At 33.8% G+C, this 17,303-nt stretch overlaps 2 protein-coding genes across 4 annotated transcripts; both read left to right on the forward strand.

The window, feature by feature from the left end:
* The first annotated feature begins 517 nt into the window (after positions 1 to 517).
* Positions 518 to 9,467, forward strand: LOC25479881 (uncharacterized). Of its 3 annotated transcripts, XM_039832291.1 has the most exons (10): positions 519 to 716; positions 1,266 to 1,432; positions 1,512 to 1,576; positions 6,009 to 6,049; positions 6,196 to 6,284; positions 6,366 to 6,479; positions 7,246 to 7,323; positions 7,547 to 7,612; positions 8,174 to 8,254; positions 9,039 to 9,467. In XM_039832291.1, the coding sequence occupies exons 1-10, from the start codon at positions 572 to 574 to the stop codon at positions 9,144 to 9,146; spliced, it is 954 nt and encodes a 317-aa protein (XP_039688225.1). In that variant the 5' UTR covers positions 519 to 571; the 3' UTR covers positions 9,147 to 9,467. The 3 variants fall into 3 exon arrangements, with proteins under 3 accessions (XP_039688226.1, XP_039688225.1, XP_039688224.1); XM_039832292.1 differs by having other exon boundaries at positions 518 to 716; positions 6,196 to 6,263; positions 8,174 to 9,467; XM_039832290.1 differs by having other exon boundaries at positions 8,174 to 9,467.
* A 5,316-nt stretch (positions 9,468 to 14,783) lies between these two features.
* On the forward strand, positions 14,784 to 16,629 carry LOC120579662 (uncharacterized). Its single transcript, XM_039832298.1, has 3 exons — positions 14,784 to 15,283; positions 15,608 to 16,048; positions 16,136 to 16,629. Exons 2-3 carry the CDS (start codon positions 15,696 to 15,698, stop codon positions 16,311 to 16,313), a joined length of 531 nt encoding a protein of 176 aa, XP_039688232.1. The 5' UTR covers positions 14,784 to 15,283; positions 15,608 to 15,695; the 3' UTR covers positions 16,314 to 16,629.
* The last annotated feature ends 674 nt before the right edge of the window (positions 16,630 to 17,303 follow it).

Raw genomic sequence — 17,303 nt, forward strand, 5'->3', positions numbered from 1 at the left:
TGGACAACTTGTATTTTTAGTAGTCGCTTTGCACGCCTTGTGTTGAAGGGATTGTTGTGGTTTTGTTAATATAATTCACTTTACCTTGTTAAAAAAAAAAATTACAACTGGCTCAAACGATAGTTAACTACCGCTGGAAAATAAGCGAACGGTAGTTAACTACCGTCGAATATTTTTGCAATGGTAATTAACTACTCCCAGTGGTATTTTGAAGAAACTTTGTATGTGAGAAAAACAATTTTCAACCAATAGTGCTGGCGTGGGTTGAGTTTGTAAAAAGACAATGTTCACCTTATACTAAGACGAGTTGTGTTATTTGAACAATCAATTATGTAACAATTTTTAAGACAATCAAAATTTTACAAAGAAAATGAAATATTGACACAAAAACCAAAACAACAGAGAGGAAATAAAACACATAAGGTGAGTATGGAAAGAAGGTTGTCACAAAAGTTGTCAAAAATGGTTATCATTTCGCTGGTAAGAATTAGTTATGTCTCAATTTATAAAACCCCATGAACTATAACACGGGCTAAATTTTGCATCTGAATCACTTGTTCACTACGTGACTATGACGGGTAGAACTGGAACATTCATCTGTTCGAGTCATTCCAAAAAGGTAGCGTTGATTTGGCTTATCTCTGCCTTATGCTTCTTCATTTTGTTCCAAATGGCCCTTCGTAATTCCTCAAACACCCTACCATCACCTTCTTCGGGTAATTAATTTCTCTTTTTTCTCTCAATCTTACCATTCAATTTTAAATCCTTGTTTTGTCTCTTCCTTTGAATGTGCGTGTTTTAAGGTTAGTTTGTTTTGGAATTTGTAAAAATTAATGTTAGTATCTAGATTTAGATTTTGTTTCTTCGCTTTAGAAACAAGTTAATTCTCAGTTTTTTTTATTTTCTCCAAACAAATTGGAGTCTTTAGAGCTATAAAGCATCGACACAGACACCGGACACACGATAGTGACAGTTGGCACCAGTGATAATTCAAAAAAATGAGTTAATTGAATGTAATTACATGCGTATGTGTCATCTGTGTCATCTCGGTATCAGACACCGGACACCTCTCTAATCAGAGGTGTCATACTACAAGGCTTTATAGTGGTTTTGTTTTGGCCGAATGTAATAATAATAAGTAAAATGTTTTCTTCTGGTTAAAATAAAGGTAAAGATGTTTGCTTTGATGTGGGTATTATTAAAAATTTGATTTTGGGCTGAGATATACGCAGATTTGGTACTAAAATAAAAAGGGTTTATCTCAGATTCGCTAAATTTAAATACGGAGAGAAGATCCAAATTATATGATAAGATGGCAAGGGATCTCGATGAGCATGGAGCTGCTTTTCTGAAACATGGTGAAACCTCTCAGTCACTTTCGATTTCAGACATCTTTACCTTGAAAGATGGATCTGTAACACCTGTATTGAAGGTGACATATAATATTTTGAGCAGTTTTTGTTTCATCGGGTTGTTTTGGTAGCAGCTAATGATAATTTTTCTATATGCAGCCTGCAAGTCCTCCAATTCGAGCTAATGTGTTGTATTTGAGTACTGAATTCTCTTTCCCCATTGCGTAAGTTAATGAATTATTTCCTGGATTTTTATCATTGATTATTTGATGCATGTATGGTTAAATAAAGATTTAAGGGTCATTTAATTTGCGAAAACATTTCCCATTTTCATTTCCTAGAATTTATGTTAGTTTCACTAGTTAATAAGGATAAAAGAGACTCTTGAAATGAACAATTCTCTTGCATTTCCGGAAACAAAATGACAACAAAACTATTTTCATTATTTCAGGAAATGCATTATCCCTAACTAACATTTGATCTTCTCTCCATCATAATGATTCACTTCAAAAGTCTCTCATCTTAATAGCAAAAATAAAAGCATATTCCAAGAATGAAAACAAAAAATGTATCCGCAATAAACAACCCTAAGTTTTTGAATCCGGTTATGGTTTTGAATTGGATGTTCATATTTATATACTCATTTAAATATTTCCTTTTCCTTCAATAAAATTAAGTTGCATTGTTATTAGAATTTCGGTTGGGACTAACTCAACCGCCCTAAATCGGGCTTATAAGGCGAGTGATGCCTCATACTTATAAACACACATATTCAGGTCATATATAATCCAATTAGGGATCTCAACACACAACCCTCACACCCAAAACTGGATATCTAGGGCGTGATCCAAGTGGCTTGTATTTGGTGCCCCTCTCTATATACATCACAAAGAAAGGAGAAGAAAAATTGACCCAGGTGGTAATCGAACTGAATCAAAGGATGAAAATAATCTTTGTGTGGAACCTACTTGAAATGAACTAGCGTGGTTTCCTCTGCTGTGATGGTGTTGTTTTCCCATAGATTTTAGGGGAATATAGAGTCATAGGCTTTTAGGGGAAATCACCTCCCATAGATTTTGTTCGCTTAAGTTCTCTAATGGGAATGTTATCTACATAAAATATGATATGAAAATTTGTCCAGAGACTATTGTATTGAGGAAATCCTCTACAGGATCAGACTAGAGACCATATATTTCCTCTCTGCCAATGTTGGTGCTTCTATTGCCATAATCATTGATCTGAATCCTCTAGTTTTTGCCTCTTTTGTTTCCCAAGAACTCAAAGTCTATTCATAATGGTTCTTCTCTTATATGTCGCCATTTAACAAAAAAAGGCAACCCTAACTCCAACAGTGTAATTAGCAGGTAACTTAATGGAAGCACTATAATATCCATCAAGGTGATCAAGAGACACAAATCCAGAACCTGTTATAAACCGATTTACCATCGTTATGAACAAAGAGTTTATTTTCCCCAAACAAGGGTCTTGCTGAATTCGAAAATATTGTTAAAAATAAAATTTTATAATTTAGAAATGATAATAGAAGTTATAAATTTTAAATAAACATACAAATATGCAATATAACTAATAATATACTCACAAATATGCGATAGAATTATAAAAAATTCATTATATTAAAGTTAAATTATTCAAATCCGTCATCCATATAATTAAAATTATTCATATCCAACTATTATTATAGACAGCCAATTAATTTTTTTTTTTTGAACAAGGACAGCCAATCAATTAAAATGCAAGAATATAAAATCATGTCTCATTCACTAGCATCCTCATGCATATCATCATCAGCATCCTCTTTGAAAAAAGATTCATCATATGTTGAAGGAGCATTCCAAGCTGGTGGTTGTGCTTGGGAGTGCGCCGCAGCAGTCCACCTTGGTGAAGGATAATTTCAAGCCAGTGATTGTGTTGATGAGTGTTCTGCAGCAGTCCTACCAGTTATCTGTTGATTACAGTGCTACTGTTTGACTGGTTCGACACACTCCATAGCACAATCACTGTCTTGGAATGCTCCTTCACCAAGTACTATTGACTGGACTGCTCCAGCATATTCCTTAGCACAATCACTGCTTGGAATAATCCCTCACCAAGTGCTACTAGCTAGATTGCTCCGACACACTCCCCAACACAATCACCAGCTTGGAATTTTCCTTGCCAAGTGCTATTGGTTGGGCTGCTCTGGCACACTTCCCAACAAGCTCAACGGCTTAGAATGCTCCCTCACCAAGTGCTACTGGCTGAGCTGCTCTAACTCACCGCCCTACACAATCACTAGCTTGGAATGGTCCCTCAACATGTGCTACTGGCTGGACGGCACACTCCCTTGCACAATCACCTGCTTGGAATGCTCCTTCACCAAGCTGGACTGATGTGGCACACTCCCAAGCACAATCACCAACTTGGAATGCTCCTTCACTATATGATGAATCTTTTTTCCAAGAGGATGTTGATGATGATATGCATGAGGATGCTAGTGAATGAGACATGATTTTATATTCTTGCATTTTAATTAATTGTCTGTCTATAATAATAGTTGGATATGAATAATTTTAATTATGGGTGATGGATTTGAATGATTTAAGTTTAATATGATGGATTTGGATAATTTCATTTGTATGTTTATTTTAATTTTATTGCATATTTGTATCTTAATTTTAATTATATTGCATATACGTATGTTTATTTAAAATTTATATAACTTCTATTATCATTTCTAAATTATTAAATAATATTTTTGATAATGTTTTCGAATTCAACTTGGGATTATTACAATATCCCCTTATGATATCCCCGTACAAGGGTGTGTAACTTATTTTTTCATAGGGATGACAAATCGATGCATCTTTCATTAGATGAAATAACATGTACTTGATTTGTGTCTGATATTTACCTTCATGGGTATTTTAGTGCTTTGATTTAGTTACAGGGTACACTGCTGGAGTTGTTTGCCTTTTATTTTTCAAATGACGACATGTATGAGAAGAACCATGGTGAAATAGACTGAGTTCTTTGAAAACTTAAGAGGCAAAAACTGGAGGATTCAAACCAATGTTTATGGCAATGGAAGCACCAACATTGGCAGAGAGGAAAAATATGGTCTTTGGTCTGATCTTGGAGAGGATTTCCATCAATACAATATTGTCTCGACAAATTCTCATATCATATTTTATGTAGATAACATTCTTAATAGAGAAATTAAGCTAACAAAATATGTAGGAGGAGATTTTCCCTCTAAGCCTATGACTCTATATGCCACGATATGGGATGCATCAGATTGGGCTACCAATGGTGGAAAGTACAAAGTTACAAGTATGCACCGTACATCGCCAAATTCTCAAACCTTGTCCTACATGATTGTGCAGTCGGTTCGATTAAGCGTGTAGCCAACTGTGACACCAAATACAGCAAAGACTCTCACTAGTGGAAAGTACAAAATTCTGAAGTCATTCCTTCTGGTGTTACACCAGCACGAAGATCAAAATGGAGAATTTTAGAAAGAAGCACATGACATACTCTTACCATTACGAAAAGATCAGATACAAAGCCTTCCCTCCATCAGAGTGTGTGATCAATCCACAAACGGAAAAGGCTAAGAAAATTTGGTCCTGTCACATTCAGTAGTGGCCGACATCTCCATTGAAAATGACACCATCACACCCAAGGAAACCACACAGAAATTGTTTCATTTTAAGAAGGTTCCACACAGATTATATTTTCATCCTTTGATTCAGTTCGAATATCACTTGGGTTAGTTTTTATTTTCCTTTCTTTGTGGTGTATATAGAGACATGATGATTTTGATATGATTCCTGTATTTTGACCATATACACGAGGGTTTTGAATAATTTACATTTAGCATGAGTTATTTAATGAAGTTAGGTATGGCTTATTTCTTTTGGTAAAGTTGTACATTTTACCCCTTTCTTGTCAAAGATTTTTTTTCCTTTGAACATCCTTTAAGTTTTAGAATCAATAGCCACAAATACTTTAGTTAAAACTGAATCCGAGGTTATCTTCCATGCCTGCAATCATTTTCTTTCCCAAAAGTACTTCAAACGAGCACATTGCCTTTTCTGTTTTCTCATGTTCATGGACCAGGAGATGTAGTGTGTCTCCTACTTTTTTTCTCTCTTCAAATTCATCGCAGAACAAACAATTTCTTTTACTAGTCTAGCATGCTTAAACGAGAAAACTCAATGCATCTTGACGAATAAGGTTATTTTAGGGTGAAAAATGCTTCACCTGCAGTGTTTTCAGAGATTTAAAGGGATATAATGTATTCATTTTGAAACTTGATGAGAGTAAATTATTATATTTTACAGGGTAGCCACTTTAAAATTGATTTAGACAAAAAGTTACAAGGGGATGACATTTGATTATACCTATTTTCATTTTGTTTCCTGGTACATGGGGCATATCACACCATGTTTGTAAATTATAATATCATTATTATATCTCTACTTTCATGTATCCTTCTTTGCTGTTGTACCTCTTTAATATTATATGTTATTGCCTTATATTACGGATTCATTCATGTATCCTTCTTTGCTGGCGTACCTCTTTAATATGATATATTATTGCTTTATATTACTTATTCAATATTCACTTATGAGATGCATGGTTTCCATGATACAGGGAGGCTGTTAAAAATATTTTCGCTCCATACTTTGATAAAGGTAAGTCATAGTTGGATTCATCTACCTATACAGTCACAATGATAACAAAATTCATTATTTATCTTTGAAAATTTCCCATTTCGCTTCAATCTTTTCTTTATCTTTTTAATTTTTTTTATTCACTTCCTTACATGTGTGTCAATTAGCAATCTGGTTTCAGAACTCGAGTATGTACCATTTTAGCATGTTCCATGCCTCCCACCATATTGTACCTGTAAGTGCCACCAAAGTAGAGGTATACCTCAAGTATCGATGGCCTCAATTCATATTGGCAGTTTGCTCAAGTAATAACTCATGAGAATCATTGTTTTTTCAGGTAGAAGCTGAAGCATCTTCTGTGGAAACTGTTGCTTCAAAGCTATGCCCTTTGAAAATTGTTTTGGATAGAGTGGTTTTAACTTCAACAGGGGTGCTCCTTGGTTGCTGGCAGGTTTTACTTTCCCTCATAATCTAAATGATTCATCTCCTTGTCCTTCAAACATATATTATGGATTGATTTTCGCACATGCCTCCCCATCACCTTTTCTTTCTATCTCTCATACCCAACAAAATTACCGTGTCCTGTCAAATGATTTAGAATGGTGAATCGGTGATTGACATAAATTATTTATCTGTTTTCTTTTGATCTGCAAATCCTAGTGAATTAGTTTTTACATTACTATTTTCTCCTTCACCAGGGTTTGAACCTCGGTCTATTAATTCCCCCAACTTCTTCAACCCGTTAGCTGACTTAGCTCAAACCAATTGAGCTATGAAATCCTCCTTTTTAACTGTTGGCCTTAAGTTGCTTTGTTTCCTAATTTCTTCTATTTGGTAACAAAAGTTTAAGAAATCTGTATTCTTTTTACTTGTATGATTCTTTCAGTATGTTTTGGTTTACTGATTCTAGAAATTTTTCAGCATTATTATCATTTCAGTTAGAGGGAAGTACCAAAAATTCGCTGTTGTTCATGCCTTAAAATGAAACCTTTTTTCTTTGTCGTGGATTTCTTTGTTATTCAAAGCGTAGACAGTGTTGAAACTTTCAACCTTGACATTAGTCGAGGAATCAATTTATAATTTTTTTAAGCCCGTGACCAAACTAAAATAAAATAAAAACTATATAACTAAGACATTATTTTTACTTGTGCCACCAGTGTTAGGATTTCAGAAAGCACCGGCAAGCCTAGAATAATGATTTTATGTTTATTTTGTAGGTAATCTCGGGTAGTGATCCCATAACCATTCGTTCTAGGTTGAAGAATGCGCTCCCACGTGCACCAGAGAAGCAACTTGTAAGTTACCCAATTTTATTGTAATGTCACTGCAACAAAGATGAATCTCTTATACTATGGCTCGAAGCAGGACTACACTGTGAATTTCGAGATGCAATTAGAAAATTGGGAAACCTCGTAAATTTTAGATGTGCTATATTTTTCTAAAGTTATTAGGTGATTTTATATACTAAAATTGCATTGCATTGTGATGCTTGTTAATCTGTCATTGTTTCATCTGCAGTATGATGCTGCAATTCTTCACACTACATTCGCAAGGCTTTTGGGTCCACCAAGAACATCGTTTACGGTACTATTAATTTAACATTATTTCTTGGAATTTGTTGTTAGAGTTAGCATCATCACTCATATTAGAATTGCATTTGATCCTAACATGGACATTGGCATGATTGTCCATTACCTACAATGATGTAAATTGGATTATTTTTTAATTCTTACTCTGGGTTTTAATTTATTAATCAGGGTGTTCAAATTTGGGATTATTGTTTGTTTTTGAATATATTAGACTTTGGATTATCTTATCCATGCTAAGACCAGAAGGTTATCTTTAATTTGGCAAAGTGTCATTTGGTTTTTGCAAAAAATTAGACAAAATGGTTTTTTTTTTAAACTCATTTTACGAAATGAAGTTCACTTAGACAGTAGTTTGCAAGATTTAATCCAAACATTCACGAATAAGTTCAACATTGCAACTTTGAAATAGGTAGTGTTCACATGTTGGTTGTCTTTGTGATAATCGAATTTAGAATGGTCTCTGTTCCAAATGCTCGGTACATAGGTAGTTGTATCATATATAATCAAATTTCTCCTTTGTCGTATTGGTTACACTTTTGTTTCTTGTGATACGCAGGAACTGCTTAAAACATCAAATGAACTCCAATTTTTCCATGAGTTAGTGAATCAACTTAATAGTCAGTTCCAAGGATTCGAGGTTTGTGGTTATTTATTTGTTTGTTTTATAGATGGCAGAATCAAAATTGTAGTTGAAGACTTGAGTAGTTTAAATATTATAGGAAAGAGCCTTTTTCATTTAGGTTTTTTTAGTGAAACACCAATTTAATGGACAAAATATGTAGGGTTAAATTTATGGTATAAACCATCAATTAATAAATTTATATATAATAAATAGTTGCTAAAGCATATAAAATCTGTCAATTTAGTCAACGCTGTTTAGATGTTTGAGACTAACATGACAGATTTTCATATATTTTGGGAATTAAATTGACATATTTCATACTTTTAAGGATTACTTATTATTTTTATATACTTTCTGGACTAAATTGAAGAGAAAGTGACACTTAAAGAACTGAATTGATGGTATATTCTAAATTTATGTATCCTAAAGAACTAATCCCATGGAGGAATTTCACCTTTCGAGTTCATTTCAGAATTTCTTAATTTTAAGCAACAAATTTTCTAGTATATCTACATTTTTCCTTTTAGTAATAAACTGAAATAATTATTCACTGGTAGCGTTCAAAAATTTACCGACATTCAAACATATGATAGTTTTAAAATATCATCACAAATATATGTGGCAAAAGAGGAGTGTTAGCAATAGAGTGTGTTAGAGTGAGCGTGTGATCAACATTTCAAATATGATTGAATATCTGTCTGAAATTTACCCTTTTAATGATGTTTTGCTGTCTACATACTTTTTTATAAGCATACCTAACATTTATTTTACTTGCTGAGTTTTCTCCAAACATATCCAGGCAGTGGTGTCCGAACTGTGGTACGTTGAGGAATACAATGTGCTTGCTCTTGCATTAAATGGAAGAATGACCATTCGCAAATTCAAACTTGGTTGCTCAAGAGATTGATGTTTAGACACATATTCAGTTTATTGAATCAGAATGCAATGAATTGATTAATACACACATGTACAAGAACTGCATATTCTCTAAAGAAGAAACCATTTTGTTTTTAAAGTCGATTCAATGATATATATTTTACCTAGGTTGATGTATCAATATGTATGATTGTAGAATAATCCGTTATATGGTTAGTGAACTTCAATCCCTTAACCACGAAATTACGTCGTATGGGTTGTCTTCTTCTTTGGTCTTAAACCTCCGATGTACTAGAGACTTTGGTAATCTAGAGTTTGGTTGTGAGCTAAAGAAAGTATTTGTTTCAGTCTACTTTACAAACATCGGTATGTTAAATAAAGTTTGAATGGATGATTTTAAGACCAACAAAAAATTGGTCTTCTGAATGCAAATGAAGAAATAAAAATAATAATGGATGATTGATTGAAACATTGTCTTCATAAAAAAATCAATTTTATGACAATAGTTCTAGTAGGAATTAAGTTCTATGTTGTTTTATATTTTTTCAAGACTGAGAATTGGTTTTATTTTTCCAAAGATCAAATTGGATCTCCAATTACATCAAATCTTAAATTCAAATCCAAAAAATTAGGATCTAGCAGAGAGATAATTGTATATCTTTCTTTATATTTTCTTCATATGAAAGGTTAAATCTTTCTTTCTTTTATTATGTACTTTTAATTTTATTTTTGAACAATTTTATTTGCTTTGATGAAGTTTAACTCAGTTGTACCCGCCGTTTATGTAATTGTTCTTGAACTTGTTTATTACTGATGAATTATCTTGTTTTATTGACTCTTTTCAGTTTAGTAACAAATGTTTGTTCAAGTGGTATTCCAAAAGTTCAAAAGGAGGAGTGACTTGTGATTTCAAAGGCGAAGTGTACGGCAGTTAAAGATAGGTAGTCATAACTCCCAGATATGATAACTGTAAGGTTCATGGCCAAATTTTATTTTTCCAATTTACTTATATAGAGTGTTCCATGCATTTACATTTCTATAACTTGCAATTTTTCTCTACTGTCGATTGATCTTTGTCATTAGCACATTGAGGCAAAAGTGATTGGTCATGTGAGCCTTTTTGAAGCCTACCCTGTTTATATTTGAAATGTTATCCTCTTTTTAGCCAAATTGAGCCGATAGGTTTAGATCTTTTTGTTCGGTGACAAACTACATTACAAGCTTAAAGACTTTTAGGATTTATCTCATATTGTTTTTCTGAGTTAGGCTAGAATGTTGCTAAATAATAGTTTGGGGTTGCTATTGGAATTTGCAACAAATTAAGTTTGGGGTAGGGGTACTAGAGTGAAGGTGAGAAAAACACAAAAGAGGGAGGGGGGGTTGAATTGTGTTGGCTTTTTCTTCTTTCTTTCCTAAGCTGAAAACACTGATCAGAAGCAGATAGAGTTCTACTTTTGAAGTGATGTTCAAAACAATTTGAACAGGTTCCTTCCACAAACCGGTAGTCATCTTGTCCCTCTTGCACTTCCAAGGAGATTTCACTAAAAGGTAATATCTGATTACAATTCCTCACTGCTAAACTTAACAAGAGACTTCAAATGCTCAAACACAACTGCAAGAGACTTCCTATGCTCAAGAACAAAATCAAGAGACTTCTAATGCTCAAGCACAACTTGGAACAAGTGAATTTAGACAAGGATTGCGAAACATGAAAATAGGATTCTATTAGCAATCAACCATGAAAATAGGCGTGGGTGCTAGAAGAACACACTCACGGAGACCGAAAGAAGATGTGATAGGCTAAAGAGAAATTTGTCTTTAGAAATTAGGTCTAACATAAGGTTTTAGGTTTAAAGGTTTGGTTTGTGAAGGGTTTGTCACCATGATGGACCAATAATCTCAAGGCTCTCTTTGCAACTAAAACCCTTTTTAATCATCAACTAAGTTAATTGAATTGAACAACTCCCTATTGGAACGATACTCTCTTTTTACTACTTCGGTAGAACCGTGCACTTGCGGTTTTACTCATCACGCATCAAAGGACAAATTCAACCTTCATATTTATCAAACTTTTAACCATATAGACTACAATCTCATTTTTCATGACAAGGGTCATTTCAAGACTTTCATTTTACCGAATTTAAATCAAAATAGGCTTAAAGAGACAAGGTTCATTCCAATACTTTCTTACCGAATATGAAACTAAATAGAATCACATATCATGTTTCGCATCAAGGGAGATCGAGGGACTTAATCAACCTTCATATTTATCAAACTAGTAACCATATAAGCTAAAATCTCATTTTTGTGATAAGGATCATCCCATTACTTTCAGTTTACCGAATTTAAAACCAAATAGGTTCAAATATTATGTTACTCATCAAAGGACATCAAGAGACAAATTTGTAATGCCCCGTATTTTGATCCAAGACATTACGTCTAATTTAATTTTTTTCATTTTGGAGACAGCGCTACTATTTTTGTTTCAATTATCAATAATAAATTCTTAACAACAACCTGTACAAAAATTCTTAAAATTAATATCCTTCAAATTATTTTTATAATTATAATTCAATCAAAATCCAATTTCATCCCCGTACGCGCTCCAAGCAAAACACCAAAGCAAACATCATCTCTTTTTGGTACCTAAAATGTTGGTGTAAGGGGTCAGCTTCCTAAAACCACAATCCATACAAATAAGACCAAACATATGGCACAATATTATAAAATAAATCATACAAGACATAAGCGACTAAAAAGAACGAAATACTCAAAAATCATCATCCTTTCATTATTCTTATTATAGTTCTTAAGCAATGTTATGCATGCTACTAAAAGTTAAGCGATCCAGATATAACCCGCAATTAAGACGCAAAAATATTTAACCGCCAAACATAGGCAAACATAATTTATTTAACCGCCACATAGACAAACGTAATTTATTTAACCGCCATACAAGCAAACATAATTTATTTAACCGTCACACATGCAAACATAATTTATTTAATCCGCCACTAAGGCACACATAATTATTTAACCGCCACTAAGGCGAATATAGTTTATTTAATCCGCCACTAAGACATACATAATCATTAATATTTTTATTTATTTGTTATCCGCCGCTGAGGCAACCACAAAGGGAGACCCTCGCTATTTCGACACGGGTGTGGTTATCATGCATAAGCCATAACTTATGCACCATGCATAAGCCTGCATTAGTCCAGCCCATTATGCACCTAGCCCAATAGAATTGCATTGCTTCCTACACCCCAAAGGAATTGCTTCACCATGCAAGCAAACAAGACAAAACAACACGCATCATTCACGTTGGAAACGATTGAGGCAAACCGGAAACCAAACTTCCACCACCGCAAACCACATCGGAAACAAACTTCCACCACCGGAAACCGTTCAGAAACCACATTCACCATAACCGCATTCACGTCGGAAACGACATTCACCACCGGAAGCAAACCACGTCGGAAACGTTAACAATCACGTCGCAAACTTCCACCACTACAAATCACGTCGGAAACAAACTTCCATAATCGGAAATCGCATTCACCATAACCGCATTCATTCATCATCATCGCCGCAAAACATTTGGAAAAGATGAAAACAAAACAGTTTTGAACTTATCTTGTGCTTTCAAGTAATTACAATCAGTTTAATTTCATCTGTTAGTTGGAAATTGTTTATGGAAAGTAATTGCATATGTAACCCTAAATTCACAGTTTAATTTCGAATTGGTTTAATTTCTGGAAATGGTTTCATAGTGTTGATTTATAGTGTTGATTTGTTTAATTTCTGGAAATGGTTTCATACTCTTGACTTGTTTCTTATTATAGTATGTTTTGTTTAAAAATCATATAGAAAACCATTTTACTCTGAAAACCAATATGATGTGTAAATGGTTTTCACAAGTTTTACTCTGAAACCATTTTGATGTGGAAATGGTTTCAAAATGTTGATTTGCTTTGGAACTGTTTTTAACAATTTCTTTGTTTGATTTAGAATCTAAGTTATCAAAATTCATTACATATGGAATCTTCACTTAAGCTCATTACATCTTCATTTACATCTTCATTCACAGATGAATATTTCACATAAATCTCATCCCTTAAAACTTTCAGCCTAAATTTTAAAATACAAGAACAACTAATATCAAAACCATTGTGCTGTGGAGATGGTTTTGGTGAGTTGTACTCCAAAATCATTATATATTGTATTTGTTTTTTTTTAATAAAATAATACCAAAACCATTTTTCTGTGGAAATGGTTTCTATGTGTTGTACACTAAAACCATTTGGTGCTGGTAATTGTTTTCTTTGGATTAATGTCTCAACTATAGTATAATCATCTTATGCTGGTAATTGTTTTCTTTGATCCAGGTTAACAAATCTAACGACCTAGGGCCAATTCCAAACTTCAGTATTGGACTTATGCAATTAGAGCAGGAGCAAGCACCTGATGACGATAATGGAAAAAAGAATGGTAAATAGATGGAAAAGAAGCCGGATCAGATAAACCGTGGGAAAAGGAAACAACAATCTGATGAAGGAAGTTCATATGACAAAAATGCAAAGAAGTCGGATAAAAACAAACAACAATCTGCTGGAGAAGAATTTGATGAAAAGAAGAGTATTTTTGTATACATATTCTTACTTTTTTTATAGCTGCCATATGCTACAATACCATCTGCCATATTTTGATACTGTTAATTCTGTGTTTCAATGTCTTTGTTTGTTAATACTGTAAAATTAAAAACAATTGAAATTTGTTAATACTGCCCGAAACCATTTGGCACAAGGAATGGTTTCAGAAAGTTTTACACCAAAACCATTTGATGTTGGTAATTGTTTTCTTTGGATTAATGTCTCAAGTGTATTATTAATAAATTTTGGTTAATCTCTCAAGAATAATCATTTGATGCTGGTAATTGTTTTTTTTTATCCAGGTTAACAAATCTGATGAAGCAAGTTCTGATGACAAAATTGGAAAGAAAAACTTGGATGTCGATTAACGATTGAGGCACAAGCTTAGCATACCTAAGGTCTATGACCTAATGAAGTCAATAGATGGAAAAAGAAGAAAAGACCAGATAATTCAACTTTTGAATGAGAGTGGGTTTGGAGGAATGGTTCATATATGCAAATGGACAAAAATCCACACATTCTTTGTGGAATGGGTTGTCAGACACTTTGAAAAGGAGAATATGTGGATAAGACTGAGCAAGACGGATGTGCTCCCATTGAAAGAAGAAGATGTGCACAGAGTGTATCATCTCCCAATGGCGGGGGAGCAGATCAACATTAAACTTTGCTCAGAAGCAGCAATAAAGAGACTCAGGGTAGAGTTAGGATTGGATGGTGATTATTCTCCATTTGTCAAGGCGACAGAGTTGGAGATAAGACTGAAGATAATGGAGAAACCAAAGGCATGGGTAAAGGGTGCAATTTGTCTTATAATTCACAACATTTTGTGCCCCACTAACAGCAACTTAGTTTCTCTACATTATGCTCAAGTATTAGAAGAGACTTCATCTTATAACTGGTGCTCCCATGTTCTCCAATATATGAAAGACGGATTGCAAAATCCGAAAGTGGCAAATCCATTAGCGGACTTCCACTTCCTAATGGTAATCATTCTCTCTCTCTCTCTCTCTCTCTCTCTCTCTCTCTCTCTCCCATATTTGTATTTGTATGTTGGCTGCGGTAATATATTCCTATTTTTAGCTTCAAACCATTATATATATTCCTATTTTTATGTTGGCTGTTTGTATGTCTGAAACCATTTTGCACAAGGAATGGTTTCAGACAGTTGTCTTACAAAACCATTCGATGTACATAATTGTTTTCATTGGAACTGCATGCATACATAGACTATAGGATCATGATGAAGAAGATGATGCTAATTATGATGATACTAATTATTTTGCAGATTAATTATATGGAGAAAATGGGGAAGAGAAGCCCATTCCTTACAGGAAAATACAAGCAGCCATCGCTTCGTGATTGGGATGTCAAGTCGGCAAACCAAGACCTTCAGAAGGTGCATGAGCTTATGGGACTGGATAAAGGATTGACAGTTGAGGTCAAAAGACTGCAGAGCACCGATGATGGTCTGCTTGTAATGTGTTTTGATGCAGATACATGTCCACTATCTAAGGTGAGAGAAAATTAATGATATTCATGCAATGTTAATGTATAAACCATTAATTTATCTTAAATGGTTTTAAGATGTTATACAGTAAAACCATTAGTATTGTTAAATAATTTTACTTGCTAGTTTAAATGTTTTTCTTCATTTTTGTTTTAAACTGATACAAATTAGTAGTATATATAAAACAATTGTTAATAGTGAAAGACTATTCTCCTATGAATGAGTGAATGCTATTATTTTCTTTCATAATACATAAAACAATTGCACCATAATATTGTCTTTGTATGGTTTCAAAAATCCTAACAATACATGTACATAACCCGATTGCAGGCATAGGAGCATCTAAATTATTGTAGGGGTTGCATACGGGTCTACAATAGAACCGCAGAAACCTTGCAGAGGAGAATAGCTGAGGCAAATGCTTCTACTTCTGCAAAAAAATGACCTAGTTTCAGCAGAAACAAACACATCGAATGAACCTGAAACTGAGGAGAATAAGACTTCAAGTACTGAAAAGTCTACGAAAAATGATGCAGTTTCAGAAGAACCAAGCACAACCAAGGAAGCTGAAAAATCTGCGAAAAATGAAAAGTCTGCAAAAAATGATGCAGTTTCAGAAGAACCAAGCACAACCAAGGAAGCTGAAACTAAGGAGAATAAGAGTTCAGGTACTCAGAAGGGGGTGGAAGTACCTGAAACTGATGATGTGAGCTCTTTTAGTGATGGAACAGATCTAAAAGCATATAAGCATGAAAAAGTAGTTGAGATTATGTATAACTCTTATTTTCTCAAATTATTACTGAAGAATATAAATGAAAAAATTAGAACTACTATCTAACAAGGGATTAATGGTTTCAGGTTGAATAAAGATGATGATGCCAAAAGCAATGATGAAAATGTTGATGATGAAGAAGTTGAGATTGATGCGAAGATCATTGATGATTCAGTTAAGGCAGCATGCAATGTGGGAATGACATTGACACAGGACACTATCTTGAAGTTTCCAGAGTTTTTTGAAGCTTCGAATGCAGGGTAAAAAATGATTATATATGATGTGTTTTAATGGTTTTTTATTTATGATGTGTAAAACTATAATAACAAACTAATGGTTTAAAAAATCCATCTTAAACCATAACTTTTAAAGTGTTTATCAATGGTTTTGATATGTGATGTCTGAAAACTAAAATGTTTTTTAATGGTTTCAGGTTCAATACAAATGATTCAGAGAATCCAGCTTCAGCGACACAGGAAACAATCTTGAAGTTCCCTGAGATTTTTGATAATGATTCAACGAAGAAAGAATGCAATCAAAGTCTTGCACTTCTGTTGGTACCAGATGTGACGGATGGGGAGAAGCCTACAAAATATGACTCAAACGTTGTTATAGAGTACGAATCAAGCAATGTGATAATTGTACTTTAGAATTGATTAATTATATTCTGCACAATAACAATATTAATTAAAATCTGCAAAAATAAACACTCTTATGTAATATTATTTGATAGTGCAACTCCACTAAAGTCAGTGATGCTAGATGAAATAATTGACTTGGATAATGTACAAACAGTCACGACAAAGAAAAGAAAGAAGCATAATATGCTTTATTCTAATAGCACATACCCTGAGCGTCGACGTGCAGTGAAGAAATCGAAGTACCTTGACAGCCCGTATGATGACGCTGTCCACGAGTCTACTGCAACTGAGTTGCAGAAAAATTTATCAACATATGCATGGAGCTCGGCTACAGGCTCTATTACTGGTTTTGACGAGGTTGGAACCAAGAACCAGAGTGTTACAAACATGATGAATTCTTAGAACAAAGATTGCTAGATGAATACATGCGAGAAACTTAGAAAATATTTTGAATGTACCAGGTGGTGGAGGCATAGGAATCTAAATGGTATAAAGAATGTGTAAACTCATTTCCCTTGTGTTCTCACGTGTAGCTTTTCATTTATTCCATTTGCTTGTGGTCCCACATATGCATTCAAGGTAGATATTTCCTTCTTCTTCTCACGTGTGCCAA

The sequence above is a fragment of the Medicago truncatula genome, chromosome 3 (assembly GCF_003473485.1).
Source record: "Medicago truncatula cultivar Jemalong A17 chromosome 3, MtrunA17r5.0-ANR, whole genome shotgun sequence".
Taxonomy (NCBI): domain Eukaryota; kingdom Viridiplantae; phylum Streptophyta; class Magnoliopsida; order Fabales; family Fabaceae; genus Medicago; species Medicago truncatula.